Raw genomic sequence first — 20,896 nt, forward strand, 5'->3', positions numbered from 1 at the left:
TACAACTTACATACTCCATTGTCCTGAATGTATATAAGTCTATGCTTGATTTTTTTATTACAATATCCCTTTAGTTGTTTTAAATCCTGGCCTTGATAGATTTTCATTTTCTGGTTATTACTGTCACTTGCTCTTGATTGTCATCTCTCAGCTAAGTGGACATTCCTACACATCAACAGAAGCCATATCCCCTCTGCATACATACATGCTTGTGAAACTGTTGTTTAGTAAAAGTTTATGAGGTTGTATTGACTAAAGCCATCACTTCTCTGGTTCAAGTACTTAGTTATCTGTCCCTGAAGACAAGTTTAAACTTCTAAGTGCCCATAGAGCGCTGTTGGCTGAATTCTAGAGCATAAAGTTTAAAGTCAAAGTGATACAATTGCTGCAGGCTTGTGACTTGGTAATGTAGTCTTATTAGGATATGTCATAATTTAAGGAGAACAGCTGTCCTTTTCCATTAGAATTCCATGTGACGCCACTATGACGGTCAACTAATCTTTTCTACTTATGATGTGTTATCTTTGCTGTCACTGGTAAGAACAGTTACTATATGCATGTCTGAACCCAAACATTGGAGGGGACAAAGTTTGAGCTTTATCTAAATTAGTGTTTTGATTTTCACAGATATTTTTTGGACAGGTCTTGAAGTTAATTTTAAAGTACAGTGTGTTGTATGGAATTGTATCCCAATATTAGACTTAAGAGATCCCAGACTTGCAATGTTTATGATTCTGTATATCTGTACATGAGGGAAGTGCTTGATTCCAGGAAATGAAATAGGTGACATTTGGACAAGTGATTATCACTCAGAGCACAGTCTGTGTGTCAGGCATTGTTACAGGTTTGCCTTTTTTGCTATGTCTAAGTAGTTCATGGCCTGGCTGTTTTAAGAGACTTGTAAACAGATTAAAATTCAATGTTCATGCTACAGAAGATCTGTGATAACTTTGGAAACATTAGAGCTGTCTCTGACTTTGGGAGGTAGTTCTGTAGAGTCATGTCTGATGTTCCCTGGTCAACAGAAACCCTTCCTGCTGTGTTTTAATAGATCTGTTTAGCAGCCATTGGAGTACAGTGGCTTCTTTAAAAGAGGGGAAAGGCAGCTTGGTTCTTACATGGTTGGTGGATAGTACATTGTCTCTCAAGAAGGTGTTTGAGTAGAGTCTGTATATTGCTCATTCTTCTGAATTTTAATTTTCAGCCCTCTCCAGCCAGCACCATTCAGTCAAAATGCTTTTGTAGGCCAGGAACTCTCAATATTCATTTAAACGTCACTGTTTTAACCTTTAAAATCTTCCTAAAACCTCCTTTAGTGCAGTTTTTGGGCTTATACTTATTCACGTGCATACCTCACTTCTGCAATAGTGCCCAGCTTTATGTCTTTAAAACATTAATTAATCACTTGCATGGAGCAGCAATAGAAATATGTGAATGTGTATATATACATATGGTCATTGTAGATGCCACCCACAAGTTAAACCAAGATTGATTTTGTTGATTATTCTGTTTGTTTTGTTTGTTTTGCTTTGTTGTAGCTTGACAATGCTTTATTTGAGCTTTTTTCTTTCTACAAGCTAATTTTTACAAATACTAATTACAATAGATAGCAATAGCCATAAATAAAACTTTTAGATGTCATTTGGAAAAATTCCCAGAAAAAATATTCAAATAATCGAGATACCATATCTTATATTGTTGGAAATGCCACCATGTCTTCTTTTGAGAATATATAGCAATACAGATTTATTTGGGGCTTGGCGATGTTCTTTTTTAAATAATAACATATATTAGTGTATAGTGATTGCTAAACTGTTGTGCTAAATATTTTACTTTATGCCACTAGGATCTACAATTAGAGTACGGACAAGGACACCAAAGTAATTACTTTTTAGGTGGAAACAAGTAAGTAAAGTTCTCTTGAAACTTAAATTCAAAGTAATTGTCTTTAATATTATATTTTATATTTAATATTGAAGGTAGTAAATTGTGCTGAGCCAGTAGATGTTGTGCAACATGCCCTTGACCTTCCCATAGTCTTCCCACCGGTCAGTAATTGTAATCTGGGAAGATCAACCTAAGGTCTTTCTTGTTACAGTATACCCCAGCTATGATGAACCTGTGTCTCAGCAGTTGACTTCTTTCTGGAGTTGACCTGTTTACCCTCTGCAATGCTTGCTTGGTGCATCTCCCAGATATGCTAGCCACTAAGAACAGCTAAAATTATTTAAAACTTTCCACCCTGCTTAGAAATCCATGTTTTAACTTTAGCTGCTGTGCTGGTCTTTTAAAGAATACTAGTAAAATAAAATAAAATGCTAGTAAAATAAATAAAAATAGACATGCATTCATGAAAGCTATTTTATGAGAAAACTAGATTCAGCAGCGTGTAGTGACTGCTCTGTACCAGGCACTGTGGTGGTGAAATCATGGTATAGTTAGTGTACAGACTTCTGTGAGTTTGTCATGTGCCAGGGTTAAGAATCCAAGACTGCCCTTCCTTAATTCCTGATTCCAAAAATGAATTTTCACTCTATAAGCCAATCTGTAAGTGAGTATTTAAATCACCAAAGTATTCTGGGGATGTATATATATACAAAATTAGAACTCAAAATTTCAGACTATTGATTACACTAGAGAGTTGAGACATTTGTTGCCATACTTCAAATTAAGAAATAATGATTACTGACAGACACCTTAGTCTAGTGAATAGTACTGTAAACCATGTCTTTCTCTCCTATAATCTGAACACTTCATTTTTTTCACCTAAATACACTTTCTAGTATAGAGAAAGGGCTTCTAATGAAAAGCTAAAAAGTGTGCTAATTTTGTTTAATCTAAGTTTGTTAGATATAAAAGATTAGGAATTTGTCTTTTGTGAGCCTGCCTTTCTTTGATCTTTTCTGTTGTTTGTTTATTTGTGTGTGTATTGTGAGAGAAGGTCTCATTATGTAGCCCTGACTAGCCTCAAACTTCCAGAGCTCTTCCTGCCCCTGCCTCTTGAGTGCTGAAGTTAAAGAGATGCACGGTCTACTAGACTCTGTCTTTCTTTTTTTATTAGATATTTTCTTTATTTACATTTCAAATGATATCTCCTCTCCTGGTTATCCCTCTGAAAAAAAATCAAAAACAAAAACAAAAAACAAACCCTGTTTCCTTCCCCCTCTCCCTTAGACTCTGTCTTTCTTAACGTGGAAGATGTAGTTTTACCTGAGCAGTAGTTAATTGCCACAAATTAATTGTTCTAAGTTTGGTAGACAACAAAGAATAAATTATGTGTCACTGGCATAGTGACATTAAAAATTGAGTAATGTTTTTCTTTTTTTTTTTTAATTTATTTATTTAATGTATGTGAGTACACTGTAGCTGTCTTCAGACACACCAGAAGAGAGCATTGGATCCCGTTATAGATGGTTGTGAGCCATCTGGGAATTGAACTCAGGACCTCTGGAAGAGCTGTCGGTGCTCTTACCCACTGAGCCATCTCTCTAGCCTGAGTAATGTTTTTCAAAAGATGATCCCGTTGCTTTTTTAAGGACCCCATTGCAACCAAATTTTCATGTACCTGAAGAGGCTGAATAATTTGACTGTATGTTGCTCACCCTTTCATTTAAAATTAATGTGCTTGCAAAATAATACAGCCACAAATGCTTTTCTAGATTGCCCAGCTCCCGTTGTCTGATTTTCCTATTGTTAGACCTTTTTTTAGTGTGTATAGCTACTTTAGCCAGGTAAAATGTTAATAATTTTCCCACCCTTCATTTTTTGATGAATTGGATCCCTGCTTAAGGAACTGTATTCTATATAACAAGTCATTGGCAAGGTAGGTTGGCCATAGTCTTATCTCTGGCTGTTTCCTGTGTAAGTGTGCACATACATGTGACATTAGCACAGATGTAGCACTTCTCTTACTGTATTGATTCGTCTCCTTTATTCTCCAACTAGGCAGCGCTTTAAAACTCAGGATTTCCTGTTTTCCCTGTAGGTGAAAGTAGACAGATTCCATTAATGGGTTTCTGCCTAGTTCATATCCCATAGGAACCTTTAGATTTGTTGCATGGCCTTTGCATGGCCATGCAACAAAACCCAGCTAACACCTTTGTTTTGAATTCTGGTATCACTGGGATCAGTTCTTCTGACCTTTTTAAATTTTATTTTATTTATTTTTTTATTTTTTTTGGCTTTTCGAGACAGGGTTTCTCTGTATAGCCCTGGCTGTCCTGGAACTCACTCTGTAGACCAGGTCAGCCTCAAACTCAGAAATCCACCCACCTCTCCCTCCCAAGTGCTGGGATTAAAGGCGTGCACTACCACCACCCGGCTCCTTTTTTTAATTTTTTAACCAAAGCAGTTATTTTGAAAGGAAGCTAAACTGTGTCTGGTTTTACCTTTAGTGTAGAGCATAGTTGTAAAGATAACTGCCCCTGGATAGGAGTAAAGCATGAGTCAAATCATGGCTTCCAGGGCAGCCAGCTGTGCCTGAGGGAGGAGTGAGTAACCATTGTGAAGTCTTCAGTAGCCAAGGGGCTTAATGGGTACTTAACTGTTCCCACATCTAAGTAGCTGCTTAGTAATCGTCAGCTATGTTAGGAAGTAGATAAACTGTTCTCTAATTTTAGAGAAATATCTAGTTTCTTGATTTTACATACAGTCAGGGAAGTGCATACATAAGTTGTTTTGAGTCAGCCTGGCCACTTTGTGAGCCTAGTTGCCTATTGCATGGCTCCCTTTGCTAATTCAGATGTGCTTCGTGCTTGACGGTGGCTTCAGACTTTCCCACTTCAGTTTCCCTCCTTGTCACTTAAATCTGTGTTCATACATTATTCCAATTTAGAATTTTTCAATCATTTCAATATAGCCATTCAGTTTTATTACCAAAAATCCCTTACCAGCCAAGTGCGAGTGTGTGTTAGAAGGGGCTCTGTTCTTGTGCAGACAGAGCTTTGGGAATAACTCAGGGCTGGCCACCTGTTCTCCAGCACTCTGCTGTGGGAGTGGAATGGATCACTCAGCAAACTGAGCCGAATCTCATTTTCTCTGTTGTAAAGCCACAAAAGCCAGCCACATGTCCTTTATGCGACTTTACAGGCTGTATAACTTGATAGCAAAATACCTTCATTCATAGAAAGATGTGAGTGAAAGCATAGCTGATGCAGAGAGCTTCCTACAGGACTCTCACTGCAGAAGCAGAGTGTGGGAGCTGGGGCGTGGCTCCCCCAGTATGCACAGAGCCACAGTGCATCCCCAGTACCACACGCACACAAAAACCATAAGTGGATATAGTCCACACCTGTTACCCCAGCACTCAGAAGTGGAGGCAGATGGATCAGAATCCAAGGCCATCTTCAGCTACACAGCAAGTTTGAGGCCAGCCTGGGCCAGAGAAAATATTACACACACACGCACACACACACACACACACACACACACACACACACACGCACAAAGCCAAATGCCATGTGGATCCCATTGGTTCTGGTAACAGAAAGTAAAACTATATGTAAACTATATGTAATCCTAATTATTTTCAAATAGTAATGCCTAAAAAAAAGCTGTCACATGCTTAGGAAAAAGTAGTTTTTACTTGTTTGTTTATGAAAGGCTGTTCACTATAGCCCAGGCTAATGACATGACACAGGCATTTGCTGCCATTGCTGGCTTATCTTCTGAGAGGATACAAAGGCCCATCATCCCCCAGAGACCATGCTTAACTCGGGAAAGCCACACTTCTCAGGTCTCAGGCCCCATTGCACCACCACCATGCTAAGGCATTCCTGTTGCTAGTGTGGTATTTTAGTATGGAAAAGTAAACAAAAGGTTATCCAAATATATTTATTTAATTATTTGTAAATAGTGATACATCTTCATCTTTAATAAAGTACATGTATTGTACAGTTTTTTAAAAAGTCTTACCCTAAGGGACTAGCTCAAATGTCTCCTGTCTGACACAGTACCCATGTCTGTAGCAAATCATTCTAGCCTCACCCGTGCAGTCCAGAAAACTGCTGGGGCAATAACAGGCAATATTCTTATGAAAAGAGTTATTCTTTTCCTCTGAGAAAGTAATAATAGTAAGGAAGTGGCATTGTTTTCTTTTTTTTCATATTTCCTTTACTTTCTGCAAAGTGGCTGGATTTTCATGTCTGCTACTTCATTTAATCTGTTATATCACATAGCATGTAGGCTCTAGAAAACCACAGCAGAAGTAAGAGTAGAAAAGGTTATGTACTCTGCCAGCAGTGGGACCTGGCGGGGCCTCCTGGAGGAGACAGGTTTCTCCGGCTGGAATTTGGGCAAGTGCTTCCCGCAGGTGTCCTTAAGAACATAGGGGTGCAGTGCTTGCTGTGCCCAGGCCTCTGTGGTGCTATCTACAGCCACCTGTCACTGTGGGCACTTACTTCCTCTACTGCTGTGATTCCCACTTACATAGCAGGACCTGAAGTGTGCCTGTTCACCAAGGCGGTGTGAAGGACAGGTGACAGCAGGACTCAGCAGCCAGCCTGCTTTGTCTTCCTTTGCGGAGCTGCTCCAGCCAGAAGCTCCTGCTGCTGATCCCTGGGAGAGTTCCACAGTCAACAGTGAACTAGGAAACCTCACTTTTTCTTTCTTGCTATGGTACTTGGAATTGATTAATTGTTTTTCTGTGTCATTTACCATTTCAGATTCATAACTTGTCATTTGAAAACTTCTCAAGCTGTCCTGCTTAATAAACTTGATAGCTAAGCGTTCTACTCATTGTCTAAAGTTGACAGCTAACAATGCCTTTGGGGTTTCATGGTATAATAACTGTAAGAAAAGCGATTTAGAGGTACAACCTTACAAGCTTTAGGAAGAGTATTTCCCCTAGTAATTGTAGCAGCCTGGAGGAGGCTTTGAGTTTGAACACATGGACAGTGGTGGTGTGCTTCCTGAATTGCTGTGTCCAGAAACACCCCAGTTCCCTCACATTGAAATAAAAGCCTTTTAAAACATGGCTCCTTAGAGTTAAAGCCTCACAGCTGGTCTGACCAGCCTTAATCTCCCAAAAGTGTAAATGTGTTTGCGCATGCACCACCAGAGAGCAGGTATGTGAGTGTCCTCTGTGAAAGAGGGTGCTCCCACACTCATGTGTTCACAGCACATGCATGCACGCTTCTACAGAGAGCCAACATGCTGAGTTCCATTTTGCAGGATTGCCTGAGAGCATGAGTCTGACAAAGTATGTCAGCCTTCTTATTTTAAGAAAGAAATGTAATTTCAAATACCAGGTGTAATATTCCAGGTAGAATGTGAGTCCTGGAAATCTGTGCTCTGCCCCTGCAGGTGTCTTGTTAGCTCTGTCATAGCTTTTCATGCTGAGCTGTCTCCTGTTTAAATCAGTAATTCTCAGTTGATATTAGAATTTGGGTTTTTTGTTTGTTTGTTTAAGATATATATACAAAGACAGTAGCAACCAAGAAATAGAGTTATCTCATTAAAACATAAGCTTTGTGACACAGAAATGGTCAGTATAGAAGATACAATCAGGAAACTGATGGGTAAACAGAAAGTAATAGAAGCTATACATTTGATTCTGGTTTACTCATCACGCTCCTTCTTTCCGTTTTTTAGGAGTCTTCTGAAGTCTGTTGAAGAGGAATTACATCAGCGGTAATTAGAACTTTTAGTTAAGCTTGAAGTACTTTATGTCAGAGATGAGATAAACCATTTCCCCTTGTCTGTCATGTGTGGTTTGTTAGTTTTAGCTATCAGTCTGCCCTATAAAGATGCAAGCATAAAGTCCTGTCGTGCAGTGGCCCCTCCTGAATTGCCTGCTGCTTCAGTCCATCATCTGTCTAACCATGCTCTGCTCTCTCTAGAGGACACGTGGCACACTTAGAAGATGACGAAGGGGACGACAATGACTCTAAGCAGTAAGCTCTCATTTGACCTGGTATTGTAGTTCTAACAGCTCAGTAACAGTTTTACATCAGGAACACGCTGCGTAGGTTGTACCACATTCTCTGTGCTGTTGCTTTTCTATTCCACTTGGATTAGTCAGCTTCAGATTGGGATAACAATCTTAGTGGGTTAGACAGAAACTTAGTTCAGGGCTAGCCCACTCACAGTTTCTGATGATGGTCTCCATCTATCTAGCCATGCACTCACTAGCCCAACCTTGACTTTTGAGACAGTGTTTGCGGTAGCTCACGTGGGCCAAGAATTTGCCTTATACATGTGAATGACCTTGAACTCCTTGCTTTCCTGCCTTCATTTGTATTCATGGGCTTTTCCTTGATGTGTGTATGTAGTGGGACAAAGGGCAGTCCTTCTTTTCCTCCTGCTCGCCCATCAAGCCTGTGGCCTCTCTTAACCTTAATGACCTCCCAAAAGCCCTATCTTTATGTATAACACATCTGGAATTCTCTCATCAATATGTTAATTTAAGGAGGTAAAAATCAGTCTCCAATGCTAATTGAAGATACAGTATTGGGAAAGAAAAAGTCATCAACAAATATCATTTTTAATTGTAATTTAGACTGTTATTTCTCTCATCACTGTGATCTAACACCTGACAGAAGAAGCAACATAAGGAAAGAGGTCTGCTGCAGCACATAGTTTCAGAGAATGTTTGGTCAGAGTGAAGGAAGACATGGTGGCTCAAGTAGCCTGGCCTGTGTCAGGAGGGGCTTGCAGCTTTGAGTAGCACATGAGAATGTGGTGCTAACAAGGAAGCAGAGATGGGACTGAAAAGAAGATGCAGTTAGGCTGCTTTAGCAACTTCCATCACCCAAGCATCATGTCCCAGAGTCTACAACCTCCCCAGACCTGGACACCAGCTAGGGATTAAGGGCTCAGCATGAGCCATTGGAGAAAGGTCCATATAGAACCTTATCAGTCAGTGTTGATAACTGTTCTCATTATTGCATTACTATAAAACTTGATTAAATTTCATCTGATGTGTTTGAAATAAAATAAATGCTTTGGATAGAACTATTCTTAAAGTGAGAACATGTTTATAGAGGTTCATTGGAAGAGATAAGGGCTCTTTGTGTGAAGATAATGCAGTTCAACAGTAGACAACAACACCAGACTGACAGGCACACAGAGTTACTGTAACCCTGTGTCGCGTCACTTTGTCTCTTTGGGCTTAAGAAAAATACTGTGCTTGATCATCCTTTGTTCTGAATGGATTCTGAATTATAGTGAATCTTAGCTTTATTGAGATTCTGCCTGTTATGTCATATATATATATACATATATATATATACATATATATGTGCATATATAGTTTCATTAAAGATGTATAGTATCTGTTGGTAGCAAAAAAAAAAAGTTAGTATTAATTATCATCCTGACCGATCGTATGCCTGTGGTACACTATCTTGATTGGCTAAACTGGTATGAGAAGGCCCTCTAACTGTGTGTGAGAGGACTGGACTGTAAAATGGGGAGAGAAAGTGAACTGAGCTGAGCACTGACTCTGGTGTGAGCAGCAATTTCAAGTTCACTGCTTGACTTCCCTGCTGTGATCGAAGGCACCTTGAGCTGGAGCAGGAATAAGCCCTTTTGTCCCTTTGTTGATTTTGTTAGAGCTCAGTCATTGTAGTAGGAGAGACCAGGACACCGCTGTGTGCAGTGTCTATGCTCTTACCATCCCTAGCCCAATGGCTGCCTACTTAACCTTCTGATGGAAAGAAAAGAGAGTTGTGGCCATCTTTCCATTTGGATCCCTTACAGCATGGGGAACCAAGAAGATGCTCTTCCACCCACTCTAATGGGTATAGAATATGGACATTTTACAAAATATTCTGGAAAAAAAAAAAAACCTCATGAACCCAGAAAACATTATTTGTCTCACAAGGCTTTTCTTTTGTGTCTTTGAAAAATAATTGTGTTTAATAATTCATTTGTCAAATGCGGAGTTCTGACTTTATATTTTCTGTGTTTTTAGTTCAACCATGAAAGCCAAAGTCCCGCCTCCTCTGCCACCAAAGGTAGACACGCCCACTTATCGTGAGCTCTTTCAGTTACTATAGCTGGCTTTTATTTCCCAACCACAAAGAAAATGAAGAGTAGACATTATTACCTAAGAACATAATTTTACTTTTGCCTTTTTAAAAATGATGACTCGGTGCTCATTTAAGTAATACATTGTAAATATTTATACTTTGAAATAATCTCCACATTGGTATTATTATTTCCACCTAGCTAGAAATCTTACATTTTCATAAGGTTTTTTTTTTTCTTTTCTTGAAAGTCTATAAACTTACCATTGATTGATTGATTGCCAAGAGTAGACAAAGGATAAACTACCATCACAGACATTTAATTTTCAGAAAATAATTGTAAATAAAAAATACAAAAATAAGACAGCAGCTTTGGAAAACAACTTAATGGTAAAACCCCTGTTTTCCGTGGCTGCACTGGGGGTTGAGCCTGGGGCCCTTGTGCATGCTAGGCACGTGCTCTCCTAACGAAGTCATCATGGGTGGTGAAGGAAAGCCAACACACAGGGTGCGTGTGAACAGCACGTATGCAGACTCTAAGGAGGAGATGTGTGGCACAATAGCAGTGTGGCACATTCATCTTACAGGCTTATGGGCATAACAAGTTTCAGTTCTAAAATGAGTTGTATTGTAGTTTGAGTCAAAGCCTTGCCAGTCTTGGCTTCTATTTTATTTTCATTATATTACTGAGAAAATCTAAGTTCTCACAGTTGAAAGGCACTGCACTTCTTTTGAAGATTGCTTTGGTTGGCACCTTCAGGGCACACTTGGAAGAATGTATAAATCCTGCAAACCTTTAGCTATGGGAGGAGTCTCCCCCGCCTCACAAAAGTTTCCCAGGCATCCTGTCTTACTGTGCTAGTGTGTGCCACTACATGAGCATTCCAATTGCTTCCTTCCATTCTCCCTAATCTGAAAGATCACGTTTTAACATAAACATGCCGAGTTATGTAAGGGGCAGTTTAGAGGTTAGCTTCAGTACTTAAAAGAGATGCTGTTAAGTTGTTAATCAGAAAGGCAAGGATGCTTTTACTTGGGAAGGATTCTGAAACACTAATAGAAGGGAATAGCAACCAACTCATACCCCTCTCACAGCTGCAAAACTCAGCACGTTTTAGTGTACACTGTTAGGATAGTGTTTAAGTAATAAGATATCCTAAATCTTAGATACGCTTGACACTCCTCTAGTGAACACAGTTTTGAAAGTTGCTGATACATAATAATATTAAAGCAATCTTATATTTAATCACTGATTTCCTTTTCTGTGTTATTTTAGCCTAAATCCATCTTCATACCACAGGATACACATTCTGCTGAGGACAGTAATCAAGGAACAATCAAGAGATGTCCCTCATCAGGGAGCCCAGCAAAGCCATCCCATGTTCCACCTCGACCACCTCCCCCTAGGTTACCTCCACAGAAGCCTGCTGTTTTAGGTGAGGGTGGAGGACACAGTTCAGTCTGTCACAGGGTTTGATCTATAAAAAATGACAGCTACTGTCCAAGAGATGACTGAAATCCTTTGTGGAAAGAGATAGCAAGAGCAGTGGCTATTGGACATGCTTTCTGCTTCCTGCTTCAAAGTGCTTCCTCTGACAGTGTGTCTCTTATGCTCCAGCCTGGGACAGCTGCCCCTGTTATGTTCATGTGTGTGTGCTTCACATAAATGCCTGAGACCAGAGGAGGACGTCAGATCTGGTGGAACTGAAATTAGACAGTTGTGAGCAGCTATACAGGTGCTGAGATGTGAACCTGGGTCCTTCGCAAGAGCAAGTGCTCTTAACCACTGAGCTGTCTCCACAGCCCCTTACCCCATTAGCCTTCCCACTTTTGGAGACTGCTCTAGGCTGTATTTCATCACTAGCTACAGTAGCTAAGTCAGAATCAGGCTTTGAACAAATAATGTGTAGTGCAGGCTACTTTTCATTTTAGGAAAGATAAAGCTGTTTTCTTTGACACCTTAATTTTCGTTAATCACTTTTAGAAAAATGATTGATATTTATAGATATTCTCTATAAAATAGTAGTAAAAGGTACTATCTAAAAACTGAAAGTCCAGAGAAACTTTGTAAAAGAGCTGTTACCATTTCTTGATAACTATTCGTAATATGGATTGTCCATTCCTTAAAAGTAATTATGAACTTACTATTTTTCTTTTTTATATGAAATAAATATTAACTCAGATAAGAGCTGAATTTGAATTTATCCAGTATGCCAAAAACAGGTTTAATTGGAAGAACCTATATAACACTTCAGGGATGAATGTTCTTAATGGGAGATACTTTCTGAACCTCTTTCCTATTTAATAATTGTCTTAGTGGAATCTTTCATTAAAAATATTAGGTGTTTTGTCTGTTTACAGCTTATTATATAATATAAAGTTGGAAGGTAAGGGTTACTTTCAATATAAAGTTGAATCTACTGATTATATTCTGATTAATTTTCTAATTAAATTAAATTCCTAAGATATGTATGAGGGATGCGCTGTAGTTCCAACCACAGCTTGTCCAGGCTGTCTTCTCCTTCCCCACTGACTATGTGTGGATCGTCTAGTCGGATGAAGCCATCATTTGCATTTTGTTTCCTCAAAAATAAAACAAATATTAGAGTATTATTTTTGTTTTTAGTCTTCTAAATTAGAGTAGCCTGAAAAAAAATGTGGGCTTGATATTTCTGCTTTAAAATATTTAAATAGTTGAATTCTGGTGGTTTGTTTTGTTGTTGTTTTTGTTGTTTGTTTGTTTGTTTGTTTGTTTTTTCGAGATAGTTTCTCTCTATAGCCCTGGTTGTCCTGGAACTCTGTAGATCAGGCTGGTCTCGAACTCAGAAATCTGCCTGCCTCTGCTTCCCAAGTGCTGGAACTAAAGGCATGCGCTACCACTGCCCAGCTAAATAGTTGAATTCTGATACAAAAACTCAATTTAAAATGTTTTTTTGAATTTCCTATATTTCTGTGCTCAATAGACTTGATTATTGATATGCAACAAGCTTTGTACTTTTCTTTAGATAGCAAATGGTAATACATAAGATTCATGTCTGGTTTTTCTTTCATGTCCTTAACTATGTTTTTAGATTAAGATCCTTCATCGCTATAACACTCTGCTTGCTGTGTGGTCAGACACTATATGTTCCGAAGTGGTCTATGAATGCACCTCTCCTCTCTAACTCAGAGCCAAGAATCTGTTTTCTGTGCTCATTGTGACTTTTATATAATACAGATGTTTTATACTGTATGAACTACCAATTTTACTGGGGCTACCTTCAAGTCAGGCTTGAAATTTTGAAGAAGTAAATTTTTATCTCCTCAAAACAAAAAAAACATCCTTTCACAATATTTTAAAACATATTTTATTGAAGGAAATGGAGTGAACTCCTTCCAGCTAAATGGTGAACGAGATGGATCATTATATCAGCAGCAGAGTGAGCAAAGAGGCACAAACCTTTCAAGAAAAGAGAAGAAGGATGTCCCAGTAAGTGCTGGTGTCTGCACACTCACACTGTTCTTTCCACTATGCAGCAAGAGCCACACTGAGAAGGACTGACAGCAAAGTGGTTATATGTTCCATAGTTAGTATATTGATATTTTAGTCAACACTGATTATAGTGATAGTGTTTTGTTTAAATCATGAAGCTGTCTTTGCTATAGAAAGTATGCAGTCACCTAGAGAAAGAATGTGCACCAGACTTTTGGGGGAGCAATGAAGAACGTGGGAAAATTAAAAATAGCTATTTTTTCTATTATGGTGATATCCTGCTTGTATATTTTATTCAAAGAAATGAGTTTGAAATATGATATTTTCTTACCAAATAACAGCAAAAAGAATGATAACACTATATTCCTTTTCTAGAAGCCAATCAGTAATGGTCTTCCCCCAACACCTAAAGTGCATGTAAGTACTCAGTATCAAATAACTGATTTTAAAGACTAAATACAATGAGAATTGTTTCAGTGTGTGTCGTGGATTGCATCTGCCTGCTCCCCAGCCAGCCCCCAGCCCTTACATGATAACAGGCACCATCACAGTCACACTCAGCCTTTCCTCATATTTAAAAAGGAAACTTGATGTGTGTGTGTTCTCTTTGTATGTGTGTGCATGTATGTTTCTCTGTGTATATGTGTTTCTCTGTGTGTATATTTGGGCATGCGTGCACATGCGTGTGTGTGTGTGTGTGTGTGTGTGTGTGTGCACTTTCACATATGTATATGTGTGCTTCTGTCATAGCACATTTGTGGTAGTCACAGGACCACTTTTTGGAATGAGTCTTCTCCCACCATGTGGGATGTAAGGATAAAACGCAGGGCAGGTTTGGGAGCAAATCCCTTTGCTTGCTGAGCCATCCTCCTGTCCTCAGATTGCTCCTTTTAAAGAGTCTGTATATTTTGAGTTTGAAGTATGTGTGGATTTTAAATCAACCCTGCATTTTTTTCAGTTTACAGTACAAAATTCAAGATGATTTTTTGTTGTTGGGGGTTTTTGGTGGCGGTGGTGGGTTTTTTTGTTTGTTTGTTTTGGTCTTTGGTTTGTGGTAGTTGTAGGTTTGGTTTGTGGGGATTGTTTTGTTTTTTGTTTGGGGGGGGTTGTCTTTTTGTTTGTTTTTGAGACAGGGTCTCTGCGAAGTCCTGACTGTCCTAGAACTCCCTCTGTAGACCAGGCTGCCTCAACTAACAGAATAACAAAGATCTGCCTGCCTCTGCCTCCTAAGTACTAGAATTAAAGACAAGCCTGGCCTCAAAGATGACATTTTTATCATAAAACCAAACATTTCCTTTGTAGAGCTTATTATTTTCTTCCTACCTAAGAACATTATGCTGTTTTGATAGAGGATGCTGATTCTTACTAGAAAGTTATTTATTACACAGAATTAGTTACTGGGATTGACTTATTTATTGTGAAATGACATAGGAAATATGAGGTTTTTTCCCCTCTAGCAAAATTGTTGTTGTACCAGGAAACTATGTGTGTGACTGTCAAAAGTTTATTATGTGTGTCCAGAAAAAAGCCAGTTGGCTTTTTTGTGTCTGACACATTTATCTGTGTAAATTTGAAGTGATCTTAATTTTAGTGTACCCTCAGTCTCCCATATAGTTAAGCCTTACATGGTATGATAGGAACCGTTGTCTGTCACTGTTGTGTTGATGAGTCCTTATTTTTTCAGATGGGAGCATGTTTTTCAAAAGTTTTTAATGGATGTCCCTTGAAAATCCACTGTGCCACATCTTGGATAAACCCAGACACGAGAGGTATCACCACAGTTCCTTCTGGTTTTTTGTTTTATTTTGTTTTTTTTATGTTTGTTGGTGTTTTGCTTATCATTCTGTTTGAGGGTGTTGGATCCCCTAGAACTGGAGTTATAGACAGATGTTTGCTGCCGTGTGGGTGCTGGGAACTGAATGCAGGGCCTCTGGAAGAGCAGCGACAATATTTTTAAACATATTTTATTGAAGGAAATGGAGCTCTTAATTGCTGAGCCATCTCTCCAGCCCTAGTTCCGTTTCTAGCTGCCCTTCAGTGCAGCTCTGAATTTTATTTGACTCATTTTCTGGGTGCCTTTCTCTAAGAGTTTTGCTGTTTTCTGTAAGTTTAAGGTAAATATATCTATCTGTACTCTCCTTGTAGTTTGAGGTAGCAGTTAGCTCATTGGAATTGCCTGACAGTCACGGTGTCAGACCTCCCTCACTTTCTGCAAAAATGGTTCCTCTACTACTGCCCAGTATGCTCATCCTCACAGTCATGACTGAAAAGACTTGGCTACTAGATAGCCAGAGTCTAGTGATTGTTTTAGAGGAACTCTAAACTGTACAGGGGTTATATTCAGAATAATTAGGAGCTAAGTAAACAAGGGTGTGATGTTCTTCTGCATACCTGCCTCCTAGCAACCCCCTTTAACTGTGTTAAATACCCAGAGTCATCTCCAAACATTCTTACATGGATGTACATAAGAAGACACATATGTATGTTCTCTTCTAAAAGTCCAAGTTCTGTACTTTGATTTGACACTAAGATCCACTGCTGCACAGGTGGCAGATGGTCAGGTACTTTGGTTTAAACCCACTGCTGTCTGACCACAGTCTTATGCTGGCACCAAACCTGAAACAGCCCTGCGCAGTCAGGAGTTCTCATACGCTCTATGTTGTTCTAAGCATACTTCAGCTCAGTGAGATCAGGATGGATTCCTGTCTATATCGTAAGAGCAATCAGATAAAATGCTGGCTACACTTCTCTTATCATCCAGAAGATGTAGCCTCACAGATACCCCGGTTTTAATTTTTTATTTATTCTTATGTGCATTTTTTATTTTGCTTGTATATATGAATCCTTTGGAACTGGACTTACAGACAGATGTGAGCTTCCATGTGGGTGCTGAGAATTGAGCAATGATCAGATCCTGGTTTGGGTTGTAGGTTTGGTTTGGTTTTAAACCAACTCTTTAGCCTGAGCTGGCTCAGACCTCCTATCTGGTCAGTTATGATCATGAAGTTCTGGTCCACTTGTGCTGTGGACCTCCCAAGTGCTGTGATTCCATGCCTGTGCCACCATGTCTACTTTGTGTGGTGCTGGATCAAACCCAGGGCCTCTCCTGTGAGCTCTGTCCTCACCACCTATTTCATTTAGTTTGTTTTTCTCTGCCTTTCAAGTCTCACTCAGATCCTGTGTTTTTATGTTAGTGTTTACAGTAATGGCCAAAAATACAGTAGACTCTGAGTCAACCATTCTAATGCTGTGAAGAGACACTATGACCACAACAATTCTTATAAAAGAAAGCACCTAATTAGAGGCACTTACAGTTTCAGAGGTTTAGATCATTACCATGGTGAGGAGCATGTCTACAGGCAGAGCACTGGAGCAGTAGCTGAGAGCTGCATCCTGATCCACAGGCCAGGAGAGAGCCAGGCCTAGCATAGACTTCTGAAACTTCATAGTCCACCTCCCCAGTGACATGCTTCCTTCAACACGGCCATACCTCCTAATCCTTCTAATCCTTTCAAACCGTCCTCTCCCAGGTGACTACGCATTCAAATATATGAACCTATGAAGGCCATTCTAATTCAAATCGCCACATATGTAAAAATAATTTTTAACTTGAGTTAATTCTTAGTTTTCATGTTGTTACTTGCATGATCCTCTCTTTAGAGGACTTTAGAAAAAGTCACTGCAGACTCTGGCAGTCAGCCACACCCTTTGGTGAGTGAGTCTAGCCGCCCAGTCCTCCAGCCTCTCAGGCACTGCCTCCTCACTGCTCTGAGAATAACATTTGTGTGTAACTTACTTTATGAGGGTCTAATTCCACTTTGTAGTAAAGCTTTAAAAATCACAATCTTTTTCAAGGGTAACACATTATTTATTGAATTTTAGTTGGTGTAAACCTGTAAACCTTTAAAGTATCTTGTTTATTGTAGTCAGTTAATGAAGTCTCTGTTATTTTAGACCAGTACTTGATATTTGGCGCTGAAGAGGGCATTTATACCCTTAATCTAAATGAACTTCATGAAACATCGATGGAACAGGTAGGCTATCGTCTATATTTCTCTCTCATTATTTAAGTAGACATTAGAAATAAGTTTCAGTTATAATTGGCACTTCTTTTATTTGTGAAACATCCACAGAGTATCCGTTTGCTACATCCTGAAGAAAGCCAGTGTCCATTCCTACCCTTAGGAAGCTTACTCTTAGTGAAAGGCAGACCCCAGCGCTCACACTTGGGTAGCTCTCTGAAGTTGAGTGTGGAATGTAGGCCACAGAGGCAAGTGTGGCAGCTCCCAAAGGAAAGGCTCCCTACAGAGGCGTCACCTCTGCTGTGGCCACTGCAAGTATAACAGCTCTGCTGTGGCAAGGGAGGATTTCCCCAGCAAAAGTTCTACTCAGGCATCGTGGCAGTCAGGAAGCCAAGGAAGACCACAGAGTTGCACAGAACTGCAAACCTCACACAAGAGGGGAAAACCCAGAAGAGACAAAGCAGAGAACTGAGCAGAAGATGGGGCTTATGTAGGATTTGAGGGTAGGGGTGGGATTCCCAGGATATTCTGCCATTGGAGGGATTATGTGGCCTGGTTTTGAAGTTCAGGGATTGGTAGGTTTTCCTGTTCAGGAATTGGTAGGTTTCTCTGGCAAGCTCAGAGATTGGTGGGTTTTCTTGGTCCTCTTGTCCTCCTGTGAGAGGTGTAAAAGGTGCGTTTAGATGGATCTTAAGTGACAGCAGACAAGAAGAATGGGATAGAACTGTGAAATTATGTGGCTTCTGGAGAGCAGGGATTGGACAGTTTGGAGTCTAGAGTAATAACAATAGACTGCCAAACCCCAGAGCTTTCTATACCCAGCTAATGGTCAGAACTGTGTTTTAGAAATATATGTTTGTGGAATAGTGGGAGACGATGAGACTGTAGTCAAAGGGTAAAGATAAGTTAAGTTCAGACAGAGGGCTGGAGAGATGTCTCAGTGGTTAAGAGCACTTGCTACACAGTTGTGAATGCTGGAGTCCAGATCTGCACACCCACATTAACAAGCCAGACACCTCGCAAATACCTGTGACTCCAGCACCACGGGATCTCTTCTGGCTTCTGTATACACAGGCAAATGCCCACACATATACATGCACATACACCTATACAGACACAGACACATGATACACAAAAACATAACACATTAATTAATAAAATATTTTTTTAAAGGTTCAAGGCTTGGGTTAAGAGCACTTTCTGATGTTGCAGAGGGTCTGGAATTAGTCCCTACCACACTCATGGTGGCTCACAATCATCTGTAATTCCAGTGCCATGGAAAACAGTGCCTTCTTCTGGCCTCCCCAGGCACCAGGCTTACAGGTGACGTGCATATATGCTTGCAAGCAGATACTCATACACATAAATTTTTTTTAAACTTTTAAATAAAAGGATTGTTACTACGCCCCTTTCCATCCATGTTCAATCCCTGAAACCCACATAGTGGTGAAAGGAGAGAACTGACTTAACAAAGTCGTCTTCTGACTTCCATGGGATGTGTACCATATACATGCACCACACACACGCACACGCACTCATATGCACACACACACAAACTGTATGACAGCAAATGTATTTAAGAAGAAAAAATAAAGAGATGGAAACATTCTTGACACGGGAGCACTAAACGATGTGCAGAACTTGTAATGGTGATGTTGGTACTAAGTAATGGAGGTCTGTGTAAAGTTCATGTGAAGTCAGGGCCTTCACTGGTGGTGCTCTTGCCTAGCATGGACAGGGCTTTGGGTTCAAACCTCAGTACTGCCAAAAATTCAGTGCTGGGCCAAGTACAGTGCTCACACACATTGTTTTCTTTCTTCAAAAGTCTCTGAGAGGCACATGCTACTTGTACTTTTTTTTCTTATTTTGAGGGGTCATAACCAAACTCCTAAGGCTTGGCAGCCTAGGCAGGGGCTGACCACTGAGCATACCTCAGCCTCCCTCAACCTTTTTAAGTTTTCAAAAATATTATAAGTATGGGTATCTTTCCTGTATGTGTGTTGTCTGCACTGTGGGCGCCTGGTGCCACAGAGGCCCGGGAAGGATATTAGATCCCCTGAACTAGAGTTACAGCTGGTTCTGAGCTCCTGTGTGAGAGTTAAGAATCAAGCCCAGGTCCTCTTGAAGAGAAGCCAGTGCTCCTAACTGCTGAGCTACCTCTTCAGCCCCACATGCTTCAGCTTTCAGATAAGAATACAATATTAAAATTATATATTTTATTAAAAATAAAATAATGAGACAATAAAAATACAAGAGTGTTAACTGAAGTCACACAGTACTCAAGAAAGTAGAGATCTAGGCAAAATATTGAATGCCCCCTTCTTAACTATTGTGTTCTTTTACAAAACTGAATATTTTACCCAGAGCCTAACTCACTTACTAAAGGAAGCATTGATGATCTAGAAAACCTTTAGTATTTTTTAAGGTGGTTAAAAACAAGTCCAAAATAAGATCCAACACTTGCCTAAAACAAGCCATAAATGCCAGCCATTGCCCTATGCTGAACACATGAGAGGCTTTGTGCTTTATCCTGACACTCTATACATGTGCATTGACAGTTACCAAACACAGTCGTGGCCTTGACACTAACAAAGTATTGAGTTTGTGCTGATGTAAAAATTACCCAGATCAACACTGATGAAATAGCTAGCCTCCTTCTTCTAGAAGTCCTAGCCTGTCATACCTTGTGTCCTTGGGGTAGCCAGTAAATCCCCACCTTAGTTACAGCTCTTTAATGAAAAGCATAAAGAAGAGATATGAGTGAAGCCTAAATTTAAGACATAGTTGGCTATAGGTTCGGGGTCTGACTTCACAAAGAGGGACAAGAGGGATTTTAATTTTAGTGTTTTATGAATGCACATCCCAAATAAGGGAAGTGCAAGCCTTCTGCTCTGTTTTGTTTATTTGAATCTGATTGATGAGGATTTTTCTTTGTTTCTCCCTTCTATTATTACATTTTGTTATGACTTGGTGTGTTAATAAAGTAGTCTCCTTAGAGTCTGAACTGTTTCATCATCCCTCCATTCTTCCTGTTCCCTGCCCTCATCCCAGTCCATTTTGGAAAGCCCCATAGGAATTAGCAGAGCAAGCCAGCAAACAAGCTTGTTACATCAGAATAGAGTTGCCAGCCAGTGGTTAGGCACAGTGTTTGGCCCACATTCAAAACTGCTTTGCTGGGTGTGAGTGAGGTCTGGAAACTGGCATTTCTAACACAGGCCCAGGTCCTGCTGAGGCTGCTGACCCTGGGGCCACTGAGCTGAGCACTGGTGCTTGTTGATGAATGCCTCCATCAGACCTGCTATTTTCTGTCTTTAAAGTCCATTGATTTGTTTTCCTTTGCCCCAGTACTCAAGGCTCCTAAGCTTTTCCCCAGCTCTCACACACTGCGTGGACAGAGGGGTTCTTACATCACCTCTCACCTTCCACAGGTCCCC

At 39.9% G+C, this 20,896-nt stretch overlaps 1 protein-coding gene across 3 annotated transcripts in view; it reads left to right on the forward strand.

Annotated features, from left to right (window-relative positions):
- Map4k3 (mitogen-activated protein kinase kinase kinase kinase 3) overlaps positions 1-20,896 on the forward strand; it is a 158,067-nt gene that overhangs the window by 110,697 nt on the left and 26,474 nt on the right. For all 3 annotated transcript variants that reach the window (XM_031356106.1, XM_031356107.1, XM_031356108.1), the window contains 9 exons: positions 1,847-1,905; positions 7,591-7,629; positions 7,839-7,892; positions 9,914-9,956; positions 11,245-11,404; positions 13,325-13,437; positions 13,816-13,857; positions 15,125-15,209; positions 17,395-17,474. In XM_031356106.1, coding sequence (XP_031211966.1) covers positions 1,847-1,905; positions 7,591-7,629; positions 7,839-7,892; positions 9,914-9,956; positions 11,245-11,404; positions 13,325-13,437; positions 13,816-13,857; positions 15,125-15,209; positions 17,395-17,474 — 675 coding nt within the window. The remainder of the gene's footprint in view (positions 1-1,846; positions 1,906-7,590; positions 7,630-7,838; positions 7,893-9,913; positions 9,957-11,244; positions 11,405-13,324; positions 13,438-13,815; positions 13,858-15,124; positions 15,210-17,394; positions 17,475-20,896) is intronic.

The sequence above is a fragment of the Mastomys coucha genome, unplaced genomic scaffold (genome assembly GCF_008632895.1).
Source record: "Mastomys coucha isolate ucsf_1 unplaced genomic scaffold, UCSF_Mcou_1 pScaffold6, whole genome shotgun sequence".
In the NCBI taxonomy this organism is placed as follows: Eukaryota; Metazoa; Chordata; class Mammalia; order Rodentia; family Muridae; genus Mastomys; species Mastomys coucha.